Below are 24,702 nucleotides of genomic sequence, written 5' to 3'. Positions count from 1 at the left end.
GGTATAAACAACTGTGTACAATCTTTCTATCCCTAACTCTTTAATTTCAGTTTGTTTGTTGTTTGCTGGTATAAACAACCGATTGTTTCGAAGAAACAACCGATTGTTTTTTCTGGTATTACAGTTTTGCTTGCTGTTTTGGCTAACTGAATTGCTGAATCAATTGGTTTCTGAAATAAGTTCATTCTAGCTTTGAAAAGTTTGCGAAAACCCCTTTAAACAATTCACCCCCCTCTAGTTTAAAACCATCTTTTCTAACATTTATCACATTTGATAAGTAAACAAATTATTAAAATATTATATATAATCTCAAGTGTATCTAGTTCAGTAATATATTTTGTCATTGTTAATTATCATTATTTATAAAATTGTAAGTATTAAAAAGTGTGTTGTACACTATGTAGCACTGATATTGACACGAACACTGATACGATACGGACACAAACACGGAGATACGTAAAATCTCTAAAATGTAGGACACGGGGACACGAATTTATATATTATATAATTATGAATTATATAAATTGACAATAAAGATTTATGTCCACAAGTATGTTCCAAATTATTTTTTGGAGCAGAAAGATGTTTTTTATGACTGATTTACAAGGATTTTTTTTTTTTATTTTTATAATCATAATAATAATTTATACAATAAAATTTGATTTTTTAAAAAATTAATGTATTTTTCTTTTTAGAATTGTGTTAGAACCGTACTAGAATTATCAGAAATCTAACAAATACTTTTTGAATTGGACACTTCACAAATACATATCCTACCGGTATCATACGAGTATCGGACACCGACACACCATTTTAGAGTAGTGTCCAGGCATCATAAATTATCCATTATCAACACGTCCATGGAACCAACGATTGAGAATTATTCAGTAATTATAGTCGAGCATATCATGGGAACCTGCCTCAACATACTCCTAAAAAAGTTAAATTAATATAATCAGGTACGGAAGGTTTAACTAATAATTAACTAATAATTAAGGTACGAAAGGTTTAACTAATAATTAACTAATAATGAAGGTATGAAAGGTTTAACTAATACGAGATTAACTCAATTTATATGTATTAATCTAAGTCTTCATTTCAAAGACCTATATGATTCTATAAACAGGTGGAATGAAATAACTAAATTGACATTTAATAATTTTAAGTATCAAATATTAAAATACTAATTTGAAAATAATCTTTTATATATATATATTTTTATTTTTATAAAAATCCAAAAATTAAAATTTCTTTAATTTTATGAGTCCAAGGCCTACTAGAGCATGAGAGAGGGCATTTCCAATCCACACAAGAACAAAAAGATTACATATAAAATAGTATAGGGTACATACTCAGGAAACACGATATGCATATTCTGATTTTTGAATTTTGGGTCTGGCAAAAGACAATGTTAAGGGTCTTAACTTGATGGAAACCATAATGGCTGGGATGTGTCCTAAGGATAGATTTTATATGATATTGGAATTATTATATTTTCTATATAAATGTATATGAAAAAGTGTATTAACGTGTAATATACGTGATTAAAATAAAATAATAATTTAGTGTAATTGTTTTTAATATATGTAATAAGGAATTATATGATGTAAACACATGGAAAAAAAAATGTATGGTTTCTCTCTCTTTTCTTTTTTCTCTTTTAATTTTTCTCTCGTACCTTATTTATTCTAAAATTTGATCACGCCATGCTGAGGAGTTAGGATACATTTTTATCCTATTTTTCAAACAAAGTAAGTTCATTTTTACCCTAAAGATCTCTTATTCTTTGTTTTTCTCTATGATTTAGTCATTAATCTTTATGGGTACAGTTGAGAAAAATGTTCATTTCAACTTGTTTTACTTTAGCGAAAATAGGTCTGGAAGCAACACAAAATTCACTGTCCTCGGATCGACTCGGCTTGACTCAACATGGGCTCGAATCGACTCGGCTCGAAAAGAGTCAGGATCGAATCGACTCGAAATGAGATCGGATCGACTCGGCTCAACATGGGTTCAGGTTAACTCGGCTCGACATGAACCCGAGTTGACTCAGCTCGACACGGGCTCGGGTCGACTCTACTCGACATGGGTCGGGGCTGACTCGACTTGATATGGACCCGAACTGACTCGACATGGGATTAGGCACACTCGGTTCAACATAGGCCCAGGTCGACTCGAGTCAACATGGGCTCGGTTCGACTCGGCTCGACGTGGTCCTGGTCAACTCAGCTCGACATGGGCCCGGGTTGACTTGGTTCGACATGGGCCTTGTTCTACTCGGCTTGACATGGGCTTGAATCAACTTGTGTGGATCTGGACTCGAGTCGACTTAGCTCAACTTGAGTTCTATCCAGGCCCAAGTCGACTCAACCCAACTAGAGCTCTGATCATTTTGGCTGGACTTAGTCTCGTGTCATCTTTGCTCGACCTCGGCTGGACTGATTTGACTCGATCTAGACTTGGGTTGATTCGGGTGGACCTTGGTTTGGGCCGACTTAGCTTGACCTGACCCGAGCCAACTCAAAATCTAACCCCAATTTTTTTTTCTCTCTTTAACTAATATTCAAATTATTGTTTGGTTTCAGAAATTTTGATGCCAATTAATGCAGTTGGACCAGCAAAGATTTGTATAAGGATAAATTTACTAAAATTAGTGTTTATCTAACTTTTCACATATTTTTATCATGGAATGAAATTTAGGGTTTTACATGTAACTCCATAGATAAATAAATTGAAATGTTTGTTGGCATATCTATGTCTATATGAAAGAATATGTATAATTATGTTTTGTTACTTTTTTGGTATTTATTCATGCAACTATTGCTTAGGGAATAACAACAAGATTAAAGAAAGCAAGCAAGTCACTTGACAAAGGCTTTGAGCAAATAATCCAAGACAAAGAGAGTAATTCAAATGACAAAGATAAAAAAAGGCAACATGGACTTTGTGGAGGTTTTGCTCTCACTCATGCACCAACCAAATGATGTTCACAACAACCAAAACGTTATTGATAGGACAAACATCAAAGCTATCATATTAGACATGATCGGTGGAGCATTAGAAACATCTTCCACAACATTAGAATGGGCCATGTCAGAACTCTTGAGGCACCCAAGTGTGATGAAGAGACTTCAACACGAGCTAAAACATGTGGTTGGAATGAACAAATACGAGGAGGAAAGTGACTTAGACAAGTTATCTTTTTTGAATATGGTGGTGAAGGAAACACTAAGGTTGCACCTGGTTGTACCTTTGGTAGTACCTCGTGAGTGCAAAGAAGATGTTATCATTGATGGTTATTTTATAAAGAAAAAATCAAGGATTATAGTAAATGCATGGGCTATAGGGCGAGATCCTAATGTTTGGGACAATGCCGAGATTTTCGATCCTACAAGGTTTGAGAATAACAATGTAGACATTCGTGGAAAGGACTTTCGAATTTTACCATTTGGGTCGAGTCGAAGAGGGTGCCCCGGGATTCATTTGGGTTTAACAACGGTTAGTCTTGTTTTGGCACAATTGGTGCATTGTTTTGATTGGATGCTTCCATTAGGCATGTCTTGTGATGAGTTAGACATGCAAGAGATATTTGGACTCAGCATACCCAGAAAGAATAATTTGTTAACTAGACCAGTTTATCGACTAGGTAGTTAGGTTAAGAGAGAGGATAATAATACAAAGCAAGGTCAATCTAGATATGTTTGTGGTTGATTTCAATTCTAGTTTGAGACATATTACACATTTAATCATGTATCAAATAATTTGAATAAGTGATCAAGTATTTTTATTAATTCAATGGTTTAAGTATAACTATTTTTGTTTGTGTCATAACCCGTGACAAGTGAGAGATTCTTTGTTTTTACAATTGTGGTACAATATTTTGCATCATTGTCATTACATTTTATGTTGGATGAATAAGGAGCACACATGATTGTCTTTTATTCAACTTTTGTCTTATACCATCACCAATGAATGATTATTAAAATAATAACTAGTTTGATTGATAATTTATTAATAAATACTATTTTCAGTTTAAGATTCTCACGTTCAACTCTCTTGATTTCATTCATGCACTAATTCTGTTTGCACTCAAATAGAGAGAGAAAAAAAGAAAGAGCAAAACTATATAAAAAATTAAAAATATTCTCTCGTTTAATATAATAGTCAAAATCAATAAATTTAAAAGCTCTTGTGTAACTTTGAACATTCATATAATCATTATAAAAGGAATAAATATTATGCTCGTCAAAATGAAACTCATTTTTTATAATAGAAAAATAAGTAATCATTCCAATCACACATGATTGATATATTTAGCTGAATAACACATTTTACTGTTCCTGGTGAGAAATGGGTTAAGAAACCTACACTAGTGGAGAAAATGTCACTTACGTTTGACCTCCCTAACCATAACATTAAAAAAGCTCGATGACAATTTTGAAAATAGATCAAAGTATTTTATGGCCGATCACATAGGGTCCAACTTTCATCATCCACAATATTGACCCTCTCTATCTAATCTCACAATTTTCACCTCTCTGTCTAAATGTCTTCCTAGTTTATTTATATAAATTTCTAAGGCATGGAATGCTTGAAATTTCTCATGTAGTAAATAGACATACCCATATCATGAAAAATTATTATTAAAGGTGATAAAATACATTTCTTTATTAAAAGAATTTCAAGAAGTTGAATGCTTCATGTGGCAACTTTCTTTGTGTGTTTTGTTGGTTTTCCTTTAGTACAATCTACACCTATATTCAAATAAGTAAAATCCAAATTCAAAATGATTTCATTCTTTACTAATCTTTGCATAATTTCTTTGGAAATATATTTCAAACACTTATGCCACAATTAAGCAGAACATTCATTTCACTAAACTACTTTTAGTGATAACATTATGACGTGAGGTCATAAGAGTTTTAACATATAAATCATCATAAAGTGTACTAGATCCTATCATACAAGTACACTTATACAAACTTAAACAACCCTTCCCAAACCTATAAGAGTATCCAACAACATCAATTTTAGACAAAGAAACTAAGTTCCAAGAAATGCTAGGTACATAAAAAGTATAAAACAAATCTATATAAAATACAATGTTAAGGATTAAACGATAAGTCCTGATAGCTTCAACTAGAACTTTCACTCTATTTCCCATGAAGACAAACTTCTCATTTGGGTTTATGGTTCGGATTCAAAGTAATTCATGCATCATATTAGAAAGATGAGCTATACATATCCATAATCAATCCACCAAATATTATAGCAAACTTTAGTTAACTTTGATTCAAAATATACATAAACATTATGCTCACCTTTATTTTTGAATCAAACTTTACATTTGGGGCAAACCATTTGGAAATGTCTAGACTCCCCACAAAAATGAAATTTGTCATTCCTTAATTGGAATTCAAAAGCAATAAGATGCTCCAACTAAAGGAGGTCACAAAATTCAAAGCAACATCAGATCGGTCGGGATTTGACTTCTTTCCTTGGAATGAGTAAAAGCACAAAATTGCAAGGTGAGATTTGGGTGTTAGCATTTCAATTTAATTAAAGCATTAAAAAATGCAAAATAAATGTAGAAAAGTCCTCGAGTCCTTTCTGCAAAAATGCAGGCACTGTAAAGGGCCACTTTGAATTGGAATTTGTCTTATATCTTTAGAGGGTTGAAAGACTGATACATGTGTAAAACCAATGCAATTCCTACCAAAAAAACGTTTATGCAGAAATGTAGGCCCTGTAAAGGGTCACTTTGAATTGAAATTTGTTTTATATTTTTAGATGACCGAGAGGCTATACATGTGTAGAGCCAATGCAATTCTTACCAAAGAAATTAGTTGATTACTCACACAGATTCACATGATCATTCAACTAACAGAATGAGACTTGTGCACTCGTGCTCCTTGAGGTGCCATAAAATTTATGGTAATTTAATTATAAAAAATTCTTCTTTTCACAAATTCATATTTTTTTTAAAAATTATGGTAAAAAAACATTATCCATGGATAATCATAAATTTGGACATCCTGATTCCCACACTACATGTAGATTCTGATGTATATTATAAGAATCTTAGAGTCTATGATTATCACATACATTATAATAATGATAAACATTTATCTTGATTAATCCATAAGAGACTTACTATGAGTAATTTCTTTAATCATATTTTCTTAATCTGTCTTTTTGTAATTTATTTTCTCATCACACTCTTTCTTGATGATCAATGGTAAACAACCTTTGTTACATAAGGAAAAACTCTTTTTTTTTTCTTTCTCAACTCCCATCAAATTGTTATCATCTACTTTTCAAAATGAAAAAAAAAATGTTAGTAATAGTGATATTAGACTTTTGTCTTTTAAATACACAAAAACTACATCAATAGAAATATGAAAGTATTTGTCAACACTATAAACTTTGTTTTCTGATTATTTTTTTTAGGCTACCAATTTGCTTTTATATTTGGTTATCTAAGTACTTGGGTTAGTTAAACTCAAATAATATTAGGTATGATATTAATGCACTCTTTTAGTTGTAAAAAGGTTTTGGCACGCATTTCCATCTTTTATAATATAATATCATAAGTAAAGAAAAATCGTCTATGACTTTGATTTTAAGTCATATATATTAAAAAACTATTTAAAATTAAAATAGTTTCGTATCATGTATTAAAAGATATATTGTCTGCATAGATCCATGTGCCTCTAATCTAGAAGACAAGGTCTTCGTCGTTATTGGCTTATTATTTTATTGAAGATCACAATACGAATAAACTCTACCCCATGTCTATATATTATTGATTTTGGTCGAGTTTATCATTGAATTACCATAAATAAATAAAGACTAAAATAGAATAAATTCATATATATTAAAAAATATTTTTAAAAATGATTTGATATAAAAATTTAATTTTTAAAAATAAAAATTAGAATTAAACTAAGATATAATGAACAGTCTAAATAACAAGACAAAAAAAGAGGTAGCAAACAAGGAGGTACCAACCATGACAGTGTGTAAGGGAAAAAGCACTGCGACCAAAACATTTTTAAATGCTCTCTTTAACTTATTTCTATTATAAATTGGCTCTCTTCCAGTATGCTCTCTTTTTATATATATATATATGTTGGTACGAAGCCAGGACCAATTGGGTTGGGCTGACAAGACACATGTTTAGTGAGTGAGCTTAATTGTTATGTCCCTTTATTATCTCTATTTATCTCTATTTAAAGAGATTATTGTACTTGTAATTGGTGTGTAACAGGATATAATGTAAACCTAATAGTTGTTCGGGTGGATGTAGGTTGCAGTTGGCGACCGAACCACGTTAAATCTTGTGTCGTTTATTTTTCTGCAGTTGATTTCGTGATTATGTGTTTTGTTTCCGCGCGCGTTTTTCCCATCAATATCTACCTATATATCTATATACACACAGTATACTATATATTAAGGTCTATAAATAACCTAAACTCACCTCTTAATTCTCACAAAGCAAATAAACAATTTAGAAATGTTGTTTCAAGCACTAGCTATCCCTATAACACTTCTCTTAATATCATTCATTGTTTTTTTGTTCCAAAAGAAACATGATTGGAAAACTGCACCAGGTCCCAAACCCTTGCCAATTATTGGAAACCTTCACATGTTAGGAAAACTCCCACATCGAACCCTTCAATCCCTTGCCACAAAATATGGTCCCATAATGTCCTTAAATCTGGGGCAGGTCCCAGCCATAGTGGTCTCTTCCCCAGAAACTGCAGAACTGTTCCTCAAAACCCATGACACTGTTTTTGCCAGCAGACCCAAAATCCAAGTCTCTGAAACCCTTTCACATGGCAGCAAGGGTTTGGTTTTTTCTGAGTACAGTGCATACTGGCGCAACGTGAGAAAAGTGTGCACTGTGCAGCTTCTGAGTGCCTCAAAGGTTGAGATGTTTGGTCCTCTGAGGAGAGAGGAGTTGGGAGTGTTGGTGGAGTCTCTGAAAAATTCTGCTGCGTTAGGTGAGGTTGTGGATCTGAGTGAGTTGGTGGCAGAGGTGGTGGAGAAGATGGTGTTTAGAATGGTGTTGGGGCGTGTGAAAGATGATAAATTGGAGCTGAAAAGGCTTATTCAAGAAGCGTTGAACTTGGTTGGAGCTTTTAATCTTGCAGATTACATGCCCTGGCTAGGGCTGTTTGATTTTCAGGTATTGTATATGTTGCCACTAAAACTTGTTAGCATATGCACTTAAAAATGACTAAGAAACAATATTTTAGAAAAATATATATATAAAAAATAATGATAGAAGGAAAGTAGAAGTCTTGATTCACATAATTTTTTTTATCAAAAATAAAATGAAACTAAATTCAGAGGAATACAAAAAGTTATCTCAACCCTTTAATACTTGTTCACATGATTTATCTAAATTTTTTTTAACATTTATCTATTTTTTATCAATAATAAATAATATATATATCTGAACCATTTTTAGATGATTCAACTCATAAAAAAAGAATAGTGATAATTTGACACCTAGTGCTCCAAATTACACCCACCTTATGTTTATTATTTTACAAAAATACCCCTATCACATAAGTAATTCAAATGTGTAATTTGGAGCAAAAGAAAAATGGGGTGTCAAAAAATCATTTTTCTAAAAAAAAAAAAAAGTGTAACAACACTAAACTTTCCCGACAAACTACTAAAAACAAACCCTACCAATTTCCATATATTGCAAAAAAATCCAGATAACTTGTGAACCATTTAAAAAAAAAAAAAAAAAAACACAAAACATGCCAAGAGGTACATTTTACACACCAAAGTATAAAAGATATTAAAAGCATGCCTATTGTAATGGCACGATTTTATTGAAAATAAAAATGTGCCATTAAACACAATTTTAACAAAAAAAGTTAAACAATTAAAATAAACGTACCAGCATGAATTTATTAAAATATGTTATAAAGTGCGACTGTAGAAATATATAAAAAAATTATTTTAAAATAAAAATCGTACTCTTAAACATGATTTTTATATTTTTAAAATCGTGCATCCAAATATAATATATTGGTACTTATATTTTTTTTTTTAAATCTATGTATTTGCATGAATAGAGTTTTTTAGTATATTTTATTTTATTTTTAATGTCATTTTTACGTATTCTAAACGATTTAGATTTCTTTTGTTTCTTTATACTTTTATTTAATTTTCAAGTTTTAATAATACCTTTATGTGTATTTGTTATTTTTTGACTTTGATTGGATATGATTTTTCAATTTTAATTATTTAAATTTCTTATAAAAATTATTGAATATAATATTGTAAATTTAGAAAATTTAATTAGTTAATGAAATGCAGTACATTTAATGGAATGCAATTTGAAAAAAAATAAATAAAGCACCAATAGTCAAATATAAAATAAATTCAATTAATTATGGCAAAATATTTTAATAAATTGTACAATTTTTAGTAAATTGGTCACTTATTAATGCTAGTGTTTATCAATGTTGTTATATACATATGAAAGAATATGATGGAATTATATGTGATGTTATTTTTTAATACATGAAGAATTTATGCATGCAACCATTGTAGGGAATAACAAAAAGATTAAAGAAAACAAGCAAGTCAATTGACGAAAGGTTAGAGCAGATAATCCAAGACCACGAAAATAATTCATATGACAAAGAGAAAAAATACAACATAGATTTTGTGGAGATTTTGCTCTCACTCATGCATCAACCAGATGATGTTCACAACCACCAAAATGTCATTGATAGGACAAACATCAAAGCTATCATATTAGACATGATCGCTGGAGCATTAGAAACGTCTTCCACAACGTTAGAATGGGCCATGTCAGAACTCTTGAGGCACCCAAGTGTGATGAAAAGACTTCAACACGAGCTAGAACATGTGGTTGGAATGAACAAACACGTGGAGGAAAATGACTTACAAAAGTTATCTTATTTGAACATGGTGGTGAAGGAAACACTAAGGTTGCACCCAGTTGGACCTTTACTAGTACCTCGCGAGTGTAGAGAAGATGTTATCATTGATGGTTATTTAATAAAGAAAAAATCAAGAATTATAGTAAATGCATGGGCTATAGGGCGAGATCCTAATGTTTGGGACAATGCCGAGATTTTTGATCCTACAAGGTTTGAGAATGACAATGTAGACATTCGTGGAAAGGACTTTCGAATTTTACCATTTGGTTCGGGTCGAAGAGGGTGCCCCGGGATTCATTTGGGTCTAACCACAGTTAGTCTTGTTTTGGCTCAATTGGTGCATTGTTTTGATTGGATGCTTCCATTGGGCATGTCTTGTGATGAGTTAGACATGCAAGAGATATTTGGACTTAGCATACCTAGAAAGAATCATTTGTTAACTAGACCAGTTTACCGACTAGCTAGTTAGGTTAAGAGAGAGGATAATAATATAAAGCAAGGTCGATCTAGATATGTTTGTGGTTGATTTCAATTCCAGTTTGAGAAATGTGTCACATTTACACATGTGATCAAATAATTTGAATAAGTGATCAAGTGTTTTTATCAATTCAATGTTTAAGTATAACTATTTTTTTTTATCATAACCTGTGCCAAGTGAGAGAGTCTTTGTTTTTCAATTGTGGTACCATATTTTGCTTCGTTGTCATTACATTTTATGTTGGGTGAGTGAAAAGCACTCATGATTGTTTGTTATTCAACTTTTGTCTTATACCATCACTAATGAATAGTTCTTAAAATAATAACTAGTTTTATTGATAATTTATTAATAAAGACTATTTTCGATTTAAGATTCTCACGTTCAACTATATTATTTGATTTCAGTCAGATTTGTTTGCACACAAATAGAGGGAAAAAAAGAAATAGCAAAACAATATGTTAGAGATCCCACATCGACTAGAGATGAGAATATTTCATTGTATATAAGTGGGTGCAAACCTCACCCCATGAGCCGGTTTTATGAGGTTGAGTTAGGCTTAAAATCCACTTCTTAATACTATAAAAAAAAACATTCCCTCGTTTAGTGTAATAGTCAAAATCAATAAATTTAAAAGCTCTTATGTAAATCAAAAAATTCATATAATCGTTATAAAAGGAATAAATATCATGCTTGTCAAAATTTTTATAATAGAAAAGTAAGTAATTATTCCAATAACACGTGATTGATTTATTTAGCCGAGTAACACATTTTACTATTTCTGGTGAGAAATGAGTTGAGAAACCTACACTAGTGGAGAAAATGTCACTGACGCCTGGGTTCCCTAACCACAACAATAAAAAAACTTAGTGACAATTTTGAAAATAAAACAAAGTATTTTATGGACAGTTTTCATCATATTTTCCACAATATTCATCATTTCTATCTAACCTGACAGTTTTCACCTCTATATCTAATTGTCTTTCTAGTTCATTTATATAATTTCTAAGACATGAATGCTTGATATTTCTCATGTAGTAAATAGGCATACCCATATTGTGAGAAATCATTAAAAATGTGATAGAGCACATTTTTTATTGAAAGAATTTCAAGAAGTTGAATGTTTCATGTGGCTTCTTTCTTTGTGTGTTTTGTTGGTTTTCCTTTTGTATGATCTACACATACATTTAAATCACTAAAATCTAAATTCAGAAAGATTTCATTATTTACCAATATTTGCATAATTTCTTTGGAAATATATCCCAAACACTTATGCCACAATTAAGCTAAACATTCATTAACTAAACTATTTTTAGTGTCAACATTATGATGTGAGGTCATAAGAGTTTTAACATATAAATCATCATAAAGTGCACTAGATCCTATACAAGTATGCTTATACAAACTGAAACAACCCTTCCCAAACCTATAAGAGTATCAACAACATCAATTTTAGACAAAGAAACTAAATTCAAAAAATGCTAGGTACAAAGTATAAAACAATTCTAAATAAAATACAGTGTTAAAGATTAAACGATAAGTCCTGATAGCTTCAACTAAAACATTCACTCTATTTCCCATGAAGACAAACTTCTCATTTGGGTTTGTGGTTCGAGTTCAAAGGAATTCATGCATCATATTAGAAAGATGAGCTATACATCCATAATCAATCCACCAATACATAAACATTATGCTCACCTTTATTTAGGTCAATTTTTCTCAGGAAATGTCAAGACTTCCTGCAAAAATGAATTTTTTCATTTCTTAATTATAATTCAAAATCAATAAGATGCTCCCACTGAAGGAGGGGGACACACGATTCAAAGCAACATCAAATTGGTCGTGAATTGGCTTAAAAGCACAAAATTGCATGGTGGGATTTGGGTGTTAGCATTTCAATTCAAAGCATTCAAAAATGCAGAATAAATGTAGGAAAGTCCCCGAGCCCTTTCTGCAGAAATACGGGTCCTGTAAAGGGTCACTATGAATTGGAATTTATCTTACATTTTTAGAGGACCGTGAGGTTGTTACACGTGTAGAGCCAATGCAATTCTTAACAAAGAAACATTTCTACATAAATGCAGGCCCAATAAAGGGTCACTTTGAATTGGAATGTCTTATATCTTTAGAGGACCGAAAGGCTATACATATGTAGAGCCAATGCAATTCCTACCAAAGAATTTGGCTAATAACTCACAATTATTCACATGGTCATTCAACTGACAGAACAAGACTTACACTCTCGTGCTCTTATGGTGCGATAAAATTTTATGGTAATTTAATTATCACAAATTCATATTTTTTTTTTAAAAATTAAGGTGAAAAATATTTGTCCATGGATAATCATAAATTTTGAACATCCTGACTCTCACACTACATGTAGATTCAGATACATTTTATAAAAATCTTACAATCTATGATTCTCATAGGCATTATAATAGTGAGAAACACTTATCTTGATCCATAAGAGACTTACTGTGAATAATTTCTTCAATCTCACTTTCTTAATCTGTATTTTTGTAGTTTCTTTCTTATCACACTCTTTATTGATGATCAATAGTGAATCACTTTTCTTAATGATCAATAGTTACTAAAAAAATCATTAAATAAAAACTAATTTTAAAAATCAAAATAATTAGTTACTATTTGATGAAATTAGAGATCATTTTATAAACTAAAAAACTATAGTATCTAAAGTAGTTTTTATTATTAAATAATTTTTAAATTTGTATCTGACCATTAGCTACCAAGATTTTAGCTACGTACTACTTTATATTATAAATTAGTCTCTATTATTTTAAATTAGTCTTTTAAAGACTAATTTATAATCTAAAATATTAATCGCTAAAGTTAGATAACTAATTTAGATACAAATTTAAAAATTATTTTATAAATTTTTATTAATAATAAAAATAATTTTAAATATAAATAATTATTTAATTTTTAAATTAGTATCCAATTTAACTAACTAATTTAATTTAAGTAACGTGTTTAAATACATAATCAAAACTCCTATTAAAAAATTGTCATGACTTTGATTTTAAGTTATATATATTAAAAAACTATTTAAAATGAAAATATTTTCTTATGTATTAAAATATATATTGTCTGCCATGTGCCTCTGATCTCAGTCAAGGCACAGTGCTAGAAGACATTTTCGTCATTATTTTATTGAAGATTACAACTAAGAATAAATTCTAACCCATGTCTATATTATTGATTTTGGTAGGGTTTATCATTGAATTATATAAATAAATAAAAAGTAAAATAGATAATAACAATCAGTTTTAGATAGGAGACTAAAATTTTATAGGTATCTCAAGCAATTTTGAAAATAATATTTTAATATTTATAAATTTGTAAGTATATTTTAAATTTTAAATTTAATAGTAAACCATATACTCACTTAATAAACACAAAGAAAAATATCCTCCTAAATATAACAACCCAATTATTTTAGCTAAACTTGTAAAAATGTGGGTCATCTCATAATTCAACATGAAATCATGTTTATGAGACATTTCAAATGGTAGATACAATGCATTCATATCTAATAAATCATTTCATCACTTCTTCTATTTTCTCAACACATAATTGAATAAATACCGAATTCACATTCACATGTGAAAAATCTAAGAAATTATTGAAATGAGAGAAACTAAGTATAAAAATTAAGTTATTTAAATTAAGAAAAAAAAGAGTTAAAAGTGAATAAAAATAAGAAAAAGGTTATATTAAATCGAATCTCTCGTACTTAACCTATACAACTTTATTTTTATTTTATATTAAATTGAAGTCATACTTATTATCTAATTATATAAAATTTCATGTAAATGGAAGTATGTACAACTTGTTTAATTTTAGATTTTTTATCTATTTTAAGAAATATAAAATGAAATTATATTGTTTTTGAAAAAAAAGGTTGAATTAAGTTGGAATGCTTTGGGTGTAATAATTAATTAAAGAGAATTTGCAATGTGAAATTAGTACAATTGAAATTGACTTTGAAATTCTGACACCACGTGAAGCATAGATAGAGAGAGAGAAAGATGCCTTTGATTCAAAGAGGGATAACATATTTCACTATCACACAACATTCTCTTCATTTAAAAATAATTATAATTTTTTAAATATCTTTTACATAAAAGATAAAAACATATTTCTTTATTATATAGATTTAAAACATAAATTAAGATATTGTTAATATTTAATATTTTTTTACATTTTTTCTATATGCGAAGTACATGAATAAAATAAATAACAAACTCTTTACTTATTATTGAGCTTTGGGCTTTTTCAGTTGTACTATTGTATTTTGTTTTAATAAATTTTTGTTTATTGAACATATACTGGAATGATTGAAATTAGTTTTTTTTTTATATAAATTTTTTATGTTAGCCATTATTATGTAAATAAAAATTAATTTGAAATTATTACAGTTTTCATGCTAGATTGTTACGATGCAATTAATTTGAAGAAATTGTTGTTTAATTCAAAATTTATGATTCAGTGCATAAACAGAATTCCTTTGAACCAACTGTGAACATGAGTTTTGTTGGTGCAAAAAGCAAATTTAGTTGAAATTGGAGGAATTTGGAAGATGCACATTCTTACATTTGAGAAATTTTGATAAGGGAACCAAGTTTTGAATTTGGTTTTTATTGCAAAATGGCGTAATTTTATTTCATATTTTTTGAATTGTGAAGAAAAATTATTCTAAAATTGGGTAATTGTTATATATGATTTTATCTTCATTTTATATTAAACTGACGTTTGTTATATTTATAACTTAATTATATCTATTTCCACTTAAATCTTAATATGTATGACTTGTGCAATTTTAGAATATTTTTTTTTATTTTAAGAAATAACAAATGTAATTAAATCGTTTTAAGAAATAAATAGTTAAATTCAATTTGAATGTTTTGGATGTAATTTTTTTTTATAAAAACTATCTGGATATTAATAACTATCTGGATATTAATATAAAACTTTACACCTCCAGAAACAACAATTATTTATTATTATATAAAAAATATTATTAAAAAAATATAAGAAAATAAAAAAATTAAACCAAAATATATTAAAAAAATAATATATAAATAATTTATACTTATTAATAAAAAAATTAAAAAAAAACTAAATGGAAGTTAATTTGCATTTTAAAATTAGTATAATTGAATTTGACTTTGAATTTTGACACCACGTGAAGTAGAGACAGAAACATGCCTTTGATTTTTTGGATGAAGTGGCCTCCACGTTTCCATGTTTCCATTTTAATATGACTTTGAGGAATTCAAATATGTGGCTGCAAAACTCACACAAGATTTCAAAGGATTGTCTAAGATTTTTCTCATTCACTTTGTTCTATTTTTTTTAGTTATGAGATTTAGTCTTGAATTAAATTATTAGAAAAATCTTGTTTATTGAAGATTAATTGTTAGCTTATTTAATTTGTTTTATATTTCTAGTGGTAATTCTAAATATATTATTTAGATTATCTTGTCTTTCAAAAGTGTTTTTCTCTTTGTCATATTTACATTCTTGTCACATTTTTACTTTCTTTGATTTAACCTATTCTTTTATTTTGCTTTTCTAATTTGTCTTTAAACTTTTTAAATTTTTTTAAGAATTTTATTTTCTTAACCTCTTGAATTGAGTATAAATATTTAATAAGTGGTGAGGTCCATTTTATATATATTTTTTAATTTTTTTTTTAAATTACTTGTGTGTTAACTGTTGCTTGCACCAAAACAATTGGAGTCTTGTTAAGAAGAGCATTCACTGCATATTAAACTGTCGGCAACATTCTTTTCATTCAAAACAATTATAATTTTTTAAATATCTTTTACATAAAACATAAAAATATATTTATTTATTATATAGATTTAAAAAATAAGATTAAAATATTGTTAATATTTAATATTTGTTACATTTTTTTCTATGACGTACATGAATAAAATAAATAACAAACTCTTTCATAATATATTCCTTATATTTTCAAAATATATTCCCAAACCTCAACTAGGAAAAAGGTCATGACCTAACAACTAGTTTATGGTAAAACAAATCAATGAGAAAGGTACTAATCAAATGCCATATTGAAATAATTGTGTGTTTGTACTAATATCATTCTTATTTATAATGAAGAAAATATCTAACAATAAGAAAAAATTATATTTAATAATAAATAATGTTTGATAAAATATATTTCTATCAAATCATATAATATCTTTTATTTAAGATAATATTTAAACTATATCTTTAACAAATATATATATATATATATATATTTTTTTTTTAAATACAATAAAAATGAATATTATTTTATTATAATAACTTAAATGATATCGAAATTAAATCATATCTAAATTTAAAAGTTTATATAATATATAAGAAATCATTGTTTTACAATTTTAAATACAACACAGTTAACATCACACAACCAACTGAAATATCATGAAACAATTTAGAAATCATCATTAATAGCACAACTTTTAAATGAGTATGGAGTTTGTGATCTAAAAATACTTGTCCTCATATTTGTGGACAGAATCAAAATAAACAAACATCATCCCCTCCAGAGGACACCTTTTTATTATAATTGTTGGTATAGAAGTTGGTCTCTTTGTATAAGACATTAGCATGTGTGGCTTCTAGCTATCCATTTATATAAAGTTAGATAGGTGATTAGGGTAATTTCATAGGTAATTATTGAAATAGGTAAAAATTTGAAAAAAAAATCAAAATAGATAAGTGAGTTCTAGTTTACCCAAGATAATATATGACTTATTCACAATGAAATTGTGTCAGATTAAATACACTGAAATCGTATCATTTTGATATAATTTATTCACAATGAATTCGTGTTTCGTGTCAATTTGACCAGACTTATCTATTTGAATAATTTTTTTATATTTTATTCATTTTGATAATTAATTTATAAAATTATACTATTTTAGTAAAAGAAAATCCCCATATTTATATATTTTTTTAATAAAACAAAAATATAGAAAGTAGTTAAAAATAAGGAGGCATTAAGGGAGATATGAAGTAGAAAGTGGCATTGGTGTTCCAAGGGTAAGAATGTGCAACACAAAGTCAATCTTTCCATTTATCCATATAAAGTAAATTCCAAAATCAATTCACTTTCATGCACACCAAACAACCACTTGTTTCTTTCTTTCTTTCTTTAATGTTATTCTGCTTTACTTGTTTCACCTTCTAACGTTTCTTTTCCTCAGATCTTCTTTATCTGCACTCTCTCTGCAGAAGTTTCCAACACAACTCATTTCTCTTCATTGGATCCACACCATCACAAACTAAGGTACCTCTCTCTCATTCTATTTTTATTTTCATCTTTTGAGTATTGCTGTTGTTGTCTCAAAAGTTTGTTATGTTGTCTTGTTCTATGTGTTTATGGAATTTGGGAGACTCTAAAGTCTTAATTTTACACCTGATTTCTTGAATCACTGTAACTTCAAAAACTGTGTTGTTTATTCATACTTTTATTTTTCTCTTTTGGGTAATGAGATAAAGCATACTAAACCTTTGAGTATTGTTGTTGTTGTCTCAAAAGTTTCCTATGTTGTCTTATTCAAGGTTTTATTTATGGAATTTGGGAGACTCTAAAGTCTTAATTTTACACCTGATTTCTTGAATCATGTCACTGTAACTTCAGAAACTGTGTTGTTTACTATACTGTGTTGTTTCAGAACCAGTTTTTCTTATGAACAGTTCTACCTACACCAGATAAAGAAAAAAGTAAGTTGTAGACATGTGTATCTATTCTTCAACAATAGTATAAAAGAAAATTATAGTTTATTCTGCAACTACCAAATCCCACTAAATAAGTAACTGCCCTAATCTTTTATCCCATTAATTACTAAAATAGTAAAAATTATAAAAATTGGTAAGTGGGTCAAGTGAGACAACTTATTGTAAAAAATTATACGATTTATCTATTTTGTTCATTATTTTTTATAAGATCTCTTAATATTTTTAATTATGTTAGAGATTATAGTAATAATAGTTTTAACTTAAAATTGTTAGTAATTATATCAAGAGTTTCAGAAAGCTAGTAATACTCTTACACTATTAGAATCATTAAATTAAATAGACCCAAAAAAATAATTAATTGCTATATTGACTAAATTAGATATTATTTAGATGTTAAAAAAGTTATTAGTTTTTAAATTTGTTTTTATAATTGATAAATTGTTTTAGAATTGGTATTTAATTAGTTATCAAAAATTTTGTTATCGATTAAGAAGTGGGTTTTAAGCCTAACTCAACCTCATAAAACCGTTTCAATAAAGTGAGGTTTGCACCCACTTATATACTATGGAAAACTCTAATATCTAGTCGATGTGAAATTTCCAACATTATCAAATTTTAAATTTTAAATTAGTAGTTAAAACCTTAATAACAAACTAGATATCAATTTAAAAATTATTTATTAATAATAGAAATTAATTTAAAAATTAATAATTTTTTAATTTTTAAAATAATATTTAATTTAGTTAATATAGTAACTAATTATTTTTTAATTTAAAAAGTTAATTTTTGTTTAATGATTTGTTAGTAGGTTTATTTTAGAATAAAAATGTTTGTGTAGGATCACTTTTTGGCTGCCAGCACAAGAATCTGGTTCCCAACCCAAGTGATATTGATTTTAATTTGTCATTTGTCAAGCTATTTAATTCTTTATGGAAAGAAAGGTGTTTTCATGTTTGGGTTGAGATGTTTAATCTCTTTAGCAAATTTTCTCTTTCTACATTTGATTTCTATATTTGATATAACCTTTTAAAATATGCACATTACAAAACAATAAACATTCTAAGGAACCAATAAATTTCCATATTAAAAAAAATTGAAAATAACAATGAGTTGTTTTTTAGAAGATCATTGAAATAATGTTTGTTCCAAGCATAAAAAGACAATGATATGTCCTTTTTTATCATCTAGATCACCTGCTAAGTCATAATCAAATCAATCTTTTTGTCTTTTTGTAAAATATCCCATACCGTAAGATACACTTAAAAATAACCTCCTCAAGCATGTGTGAGTAGAGTACAAATATATTTAAGTTCAAACTAATTCGTGTGATATTATATATATATGTTTATTTTTGTAATATTCAGTCTATTTAAGCTTACATTTAAATAATTATATCAAAATACATTAAATTGATACATGTTATGATTAGATTGGATTATTTGAGACCTCATAGGTGAGATGATATATTGAATTTGTAATAATAAGTAAACAAATCTATGTTTGAAAAGAAAAGAGATACATTTGTTTCACTGATAAAGTCAAATTATGTAAATTAAGACACTAAGTAGTGAGAAATTGAAGAATTTTTTTTGTATGAGACACATTTGTAAACATAGGGTGATTTATACAATAAACTTACTCTAACTTTTGAAGTTGAGACTTGCGTGTAGATAAAAAATGTTTGGTACGAATCATATGTTAGTCTTTCTAGTACATACTTAAACAAGTTTTCCTAGACTTCAGTTTGTTATTCTTTATCTTTCATCCATTTAAACTTAGGAGTACATATTGATCTAAAGTTTTGAAATGGATTGGATAGAGTTTCAAAAAATAATGATGCATTAATATATGCTTGAATTGTACATTTATCTTAATTTCAATAACAAAACGTGAATCAATTCAAGACCTGAATCATCAAATTTTCGTTTAACAAGTATGATTTATTGATTACATGAAGTATAATTTTGCTTTCTATTTTATTTTAATGTTCTAAGCCATCATTCACTCTGCAATCACCCATATCTTTTTTGTAGCAGGAAATTATGTCCATGACATGACAAAGCCTTGGTTACCTTAAGATCATATAAGGAATACTCCAAACATTCTCCATTTTTAATCAAGAAAAATCAGAAATGTTACCTCAAACATTAGCTATTCCTGCAATACTCCTTGTGATATTTATATTTATTTTATCAATTGTTGTGTTAAAACCAAAACAAGGTCAAGAAAATGGAAAACATCCACCTGGTCCCAAGACCCTACCAATTATTGGTCATCTCCACATGCTAGGGAAACTACCACACCGCACCCTTCAATCCCTTGCAGCATTTTATGGACCTATAATGTCCTTAAAGCTAGGACAAGTTCCAACCATTGTGATATCCTCACCTGAAATAGTCGAACTATTCCTCAAGACCCATGACATTACTTTTGCTTCTAGGCCTAAAAGCATCTCATCCAACTATATTTCCTATGGTGGCAAGGGCTTAGTATTTTCTGAGTATGGTCCCTACTGGCGCAACATGAGGAAACTGTGCACAGTACAACTTCTGATTGCATCAAAAGTTGAGATGTTTTCTCCTTTGAGAAGTGAGCAGTTGGCAGAGTGTGTCAGGTTTCTCCAGAAAACAGCATCATCGCGTGAGGTTATAGATCTTAGTGATACTGCAGGCAATATCATCGAGAATGTCACCTTTAAAATGATCTTTGGTTGCAGTAAGGACGATAGATTTGATGTAAAGAACCTTGTTCGTGAAGTATTGGACTTGGCAGGAACTTTCAATGTTGCAGATTATTTACCTTGGCTACGTATGTTTGATCTTCAGGTATGAAATGCTACTAGATATTGTAAACACTTGGCATATCCCGTATCATATTACTTTTGATTCTGAACATGTAGTTGTGTTGCATATTTTGTTAATGATCTTTCATAGTTTAGATTTTATTGTTATTTAGATGGTTAAATTATGTTGTCCTTAGAATTAAACAATTCAAGCTTTTTCTACCATCACAGTGTAACATAATTGACATATAACCTTGTTCTTTAATCATGAGGTAAGAAATTTTATCTTGAGGTCTATCATCTATGAATATGAAAAAACATTGGTTAAAAGAGATTAATCCCTTAAGTAGTAATGTCCTAAAGAAGATTGTTTTGAATGACAAAATATGTGTTGAATAAATATTCATACTAGGAAGTTCGTCAAAACTAACAATTTGATTTAATTTTCTGATGTAACTTTCATTTCATTATTCACTTATTTATTTATGACTTATGATTTTATCCTTAAACAATGAGATATTAATTCAATCATTGTTATATTAGGGACTAGTAAGACGATTAAAGAAAGTGAGCAAATCATTTGACGTAGTCCTGGAGCAGATTATCAGAGACCATGAACAATATTCTGATAAAGAAGAAAAAGGCCAAAAGGACTTTGTGGACATATTCCTTGCACTTATGCATCAACCCCTGGATCCTCACGATGAACATGGTCCTGTGGTTGAAAGAACGCATATCAAGGCTGTCGTGATGACTATGATTATTGCAGGAATTGACACATCTTCCACATCGGTTGAGTGGGCCATGTCTGAACTCTTAAAGCATCCAAGGGTGATGAAGAAACTTCAAGATGAGTTGGAAAGTGTAGTGGGAATGAAAAGAAAGGTGGAGGAGACTGATATGGAAAAATTGCTTTATTTGGACTTAGTGGTGAAGGAGACACTAAGATTGTACCCTGTTGTACCTTTGCTAGTACCTCGTGAGTGTAGAGAAGATGTTACTATAGATGGTTATTTCATAAAGAAAAATTCAAGGGTGATAGTGAATGCATGGGCTGTGGGGAGAGATCCTAAAGTTTGGTCAGATAATGCTGAAATGTTTTATCCTGAAAGATTTACCAACAACAATGTGGACATCAAAGGATTTGACTTTAGACTCATACCATTTGGTTCTGGTCGTAGAGGGTGTCCTGGGATTCATTTGGGTCTAACCACTGTTAAGATTGTTCTTTCTCAATTGGTTCATTGCTTCAACTGGGAACTTCCATCAGGCATGTCCCCTGATGAGTTGGACATGACTGAGAAATTTGGTCTCACAATGCCAAGAAGTAAGCATTTGCTAGCTGTGCCAACTTATCGCCTAACAGGTGAAGTTGGAATGGATTAAACCCGGAAAATGATACTTTGACGATCCTTAGAGTTATATACAACTCTTGATGTGATAGATTTAGAAAGAAATATATAAATAAAGAGTAAGTTTGGAATTAAATGATATGAAAAAGTATTAAAATAATAGTATTGAGAGTTGTAATGTGATTGTATAAAAAATATGAGTAGTCAACGTATCATTACCCATAAAACCCAATGCTCTGATTGTTGTGGTGTTAATTGTATAATACAAAAAGACAACATGAAAAGTACTTCTACTATTTTTGTACTTCTTTTACAATATTTTATAATATTCCTGCACTAGCTTGAAAGATACACAATATGGTTCAATAACAAAAACAAAAGACAAAATAGTTCCCCACGCAACTACCTTATCTTCTTAATATTACTATAAAGATAGGATTGCTTAATTATTAGCCCGAGCAAAACAAAAGCAAGATTTTGGCTATAGGTGCACGAAACATTCAATATTCTAATATTCGAAATTGGACTAGAAAATCAACATTGCAAAACAAAACATGGAAAAGAAATAACATAATGCAGAAAATGGATTCGATCGAAAATGAAGGATGAGATTCAATTGATGTTATTGAAGATTTTTTTAAAACACGTAATTCATTAATTCTTATCATCAAAGATAGTGGATGTAATTCTTAATTTAACCATGAGAGTCAACACATTCGGTCGAATCTTCTAGTTATGGGTTTGCATTCAGATTTATCTTATAAGGTAATGAACTTTCTCTTAATCTAAAACATTTTCTCCACCAAAACAATAAAGAAATTCTTAATTTTGACAACAAAAAAGCAACTGAAAACATTTTTTTCATGTTCAATGATTGTCATTTTCTAGGGATATGTTTTGATATCTTTATCCTGCAAATTTTTTAATCATACACAAAACAACGACCCGATCATTGCTAATTTTAGTTATCAATGCTTACTTTGGTGGTCAAATAGATTTGAATGAATCCTTCAGGATTTTTCTTCAATCATCACAAAATCCATTATCTGATTTCATGAGTAAAAATCTATAATCATCAACAAAAACAATTAGAGGTATCTAAAGTAGAATCGTCCCAAATCGTAAAGAGACGTTAATCTTCTTTACTATTTTTCAAGCGTTACATATACACATTCTTATCACTTAAACAATACATGTATACTTCGTCAGAGTTTGAAAGATTGATTTGAAAAATGCTAATAATGTTACTTAACGTTGTTTTATTCAAAAACTCAAACTCAAATTTCTTTAGGTGAAAATTTATTAAAAATCACATTTGTCTTTTATCACCCAACATGAATTCATTCATGCAAGAGAAAGATATAAATACAGGTTACAATCAATTCTTTTTGCCATCTCCAAAGCTTCACACACAAAGAATAAACTAAAGAAACTATGTTTCCTCTAACACAACTCATTCTCCTAGCTCCCCCTAGTCTCATTAATCTACGTCCTACACACCACCTTAATGATTTCATTAACACACTACTTTGGTTGAAAAACCAACCAATACATCCACATGTTGAAGATGCACTATAATTGATAAAACAAACATAAAGGGTATTGTGTTTGACATAGCAACGTGATTGAATGGACCATTTCAGAACTTGTGTGACATCTAAGAGTGATGGAAAGTGTTGAAGAGGAGCTAAAACATGTGGTTGGAATGAACAAGATGGTGGAGGAGCTTGATTTACCAAAACTAAGATATTTGACTATGGTCGTGAAGGAGATGAATATAAATTAGATATAATTATTGATATATGACCAAATTAATCAGTGTCAAAAATAAAAATTGAAAATTCAACATTCTAAGTTTTCACATAATTTTTCTTTACCTCAACTACACCTTAAATAGTTCTATAGAACTTCGTACTTGCATTTAGTAATTCTTAATAAGTCTGAAAAATACATTTTTACTTACTTATCCTCCTTTATATTGCTTTATAATATAAATAGAATTACACAGTTCCCTTTTCTAAAAGAAAAACGTAATCATTCAAAAAAACATAATTAAATATCTAGCAAAGAAATAATACATTGACACAATTAAGTCTTAGTCCTTAACTATACTAAGTTTTGCTTAATCATCTTCAATAAATTTAGAGAACGTTTAAAATTGATTGAGAAAATCATTTTAGTGATAAAATTTGTTTAATTTTCTTAAATACGATTCTTCCTAATGTGTACAATTTCCTTTAAGATAATGTCTTTAATATAACATAATCTAATACTTTTGTGTTTTGTTCTTTTATAATAAATGTTATTTTTAGACCTCTTTGATTATCACAAAATACATTGATATTATATAACACTCTTAAGTTACAAAACTTGTGGACA

The 24,702-nt window shown here is 28.9% G+C and overlaps 3 protein-coding genes across 4 annotated transcripts; all 3 read left to right on the top strand.

Moving 5' to 3' along the window:
• The first annotated feature begins 2,828 nt into the window (after positions 1–2,828).
• Positions 2,829–3,717, top strand: LOC137838042 (cytochrome P450 71AU50). The gene has a single exon (XM_068647256.2). The coding sequence runs from the start codon at positions 2,914–2,916 to the stop codon at positions 3,652–3,654; it is 741 nt and encodes a 246-aa protein (XP_068503357.2). The 5' UTR covers positions 2,829–2,913; the 3' UTR covers positions 3,655–3,717.
• Positions 3,718–7,498: 3,781 nt separating this feature from the next.
• On the top strand, positions 7,499–10,542 carry LOC137838041 (cytochrome P450 CYP736A12). Its single transcript, XM_068647255.2, has 2 exons — positions 7,499–8,191; positions 9,580–10,542. The coding sequence occupies exons 1-2, from the start codon at positions 7,517–7,519 to the stop codon at positions 10,402–10,404; spliced, it is 1,500 nt and encodes a 499-aa protein (XP_068503356.2). The 5' UTR covers positions 7,499–7,516; the 3' UTR covers positions 10,405–10,542.
• A 6,961-nt stretch (positions 10,543–17,503) lies between these two features.
• On the top strand, positions 17,504–22,627 carry LOC137838039 (cytochrome P450 CYP736A12). 2 transcript variants are annotated; one of them, XM_090301687.1, is made up of 3 exons: positions 17,504–17,737; positions 20,223–21,014; positions 21,515–22,627. In XM_090301687.1, exons 2-3 carry the CDS (start codon positions 20,322–20,324, stop codon positions 22,355–22,357), a joined length of 1,536 nt encoding a protein of 511 aa, XP_090157813.1. In that variant the 5' UTR covers positions 17,504–17,737; positions 20,223–20,321; the 3' UTR covers positions 22,358–22,627. The 2 variants fall into 2 exon arrangements, with proteins under 2 accessions (XP_090157813.1, XP_068503351.2); XM_068647250.2 differs by having other exon boundaries at positions 17,566–17,737; positions 20,226–21,014.
• Positions 22,628–24,702: the final 2,075 nt, after the last annotated feature.

This window comes from Phaseolus vulgaris, chromosome 4 (assembly GCF_051622355.1).
Source record: "Phaseolus vulgaris cultivar YP4 chromosome 4, ASM5162235v1, whole genome shotgun sequence".
Classification (NCBI taxonomy): Eukaryota; Viridiplantae; Streptophyta; class Magnoliopsida; order Fabales; family Fabaceae; genus Phaseolus; species Phaseolus vulgaris.
The sequence above is the reverse complement of the archived record's forward strand: the minus strand, read 5'-3'. Positions and strand labels throughout refer to the sequence as shown.

Bases quoted from the DNA above. Each gene is read 5' to 3' on its own strand.
- LOC137838041 (XM_068647255.2), top strand. From the start codon at position 7,517: ATGTTGTTTCAAGCACTAGCTATCCCTATAACACTTCTCTTAATATCA. The intron at 8,192-9,579 runs GTATTGTATATG...CAACCATTGTAG, and splicing joins TAGGGCTGTTTGATTTTCAG to GGAATAACAAAAAGATTAAA.
- LOC137838039 (XM_090301687.1), top strand. From the start codon at position 20,322: ATGTTACCTCAAACATTAGCTATTCCTGCAATACTCCTTGTGATATTT. The intron at 21,015-21,514 runs GTATGAAATGCT...TTGTTATATTAG, and splicing joins TACGTATGTTTGATCTTCAG to GGACTAGTAAGACGATTAAA.
- LOC137838042 (XM_068647256.2), top strand. From the start codon at position 2,914: ATGACAAAGATAAAAAAAGGCAACATGGACTTTGTGGAGGTTTTGCTC.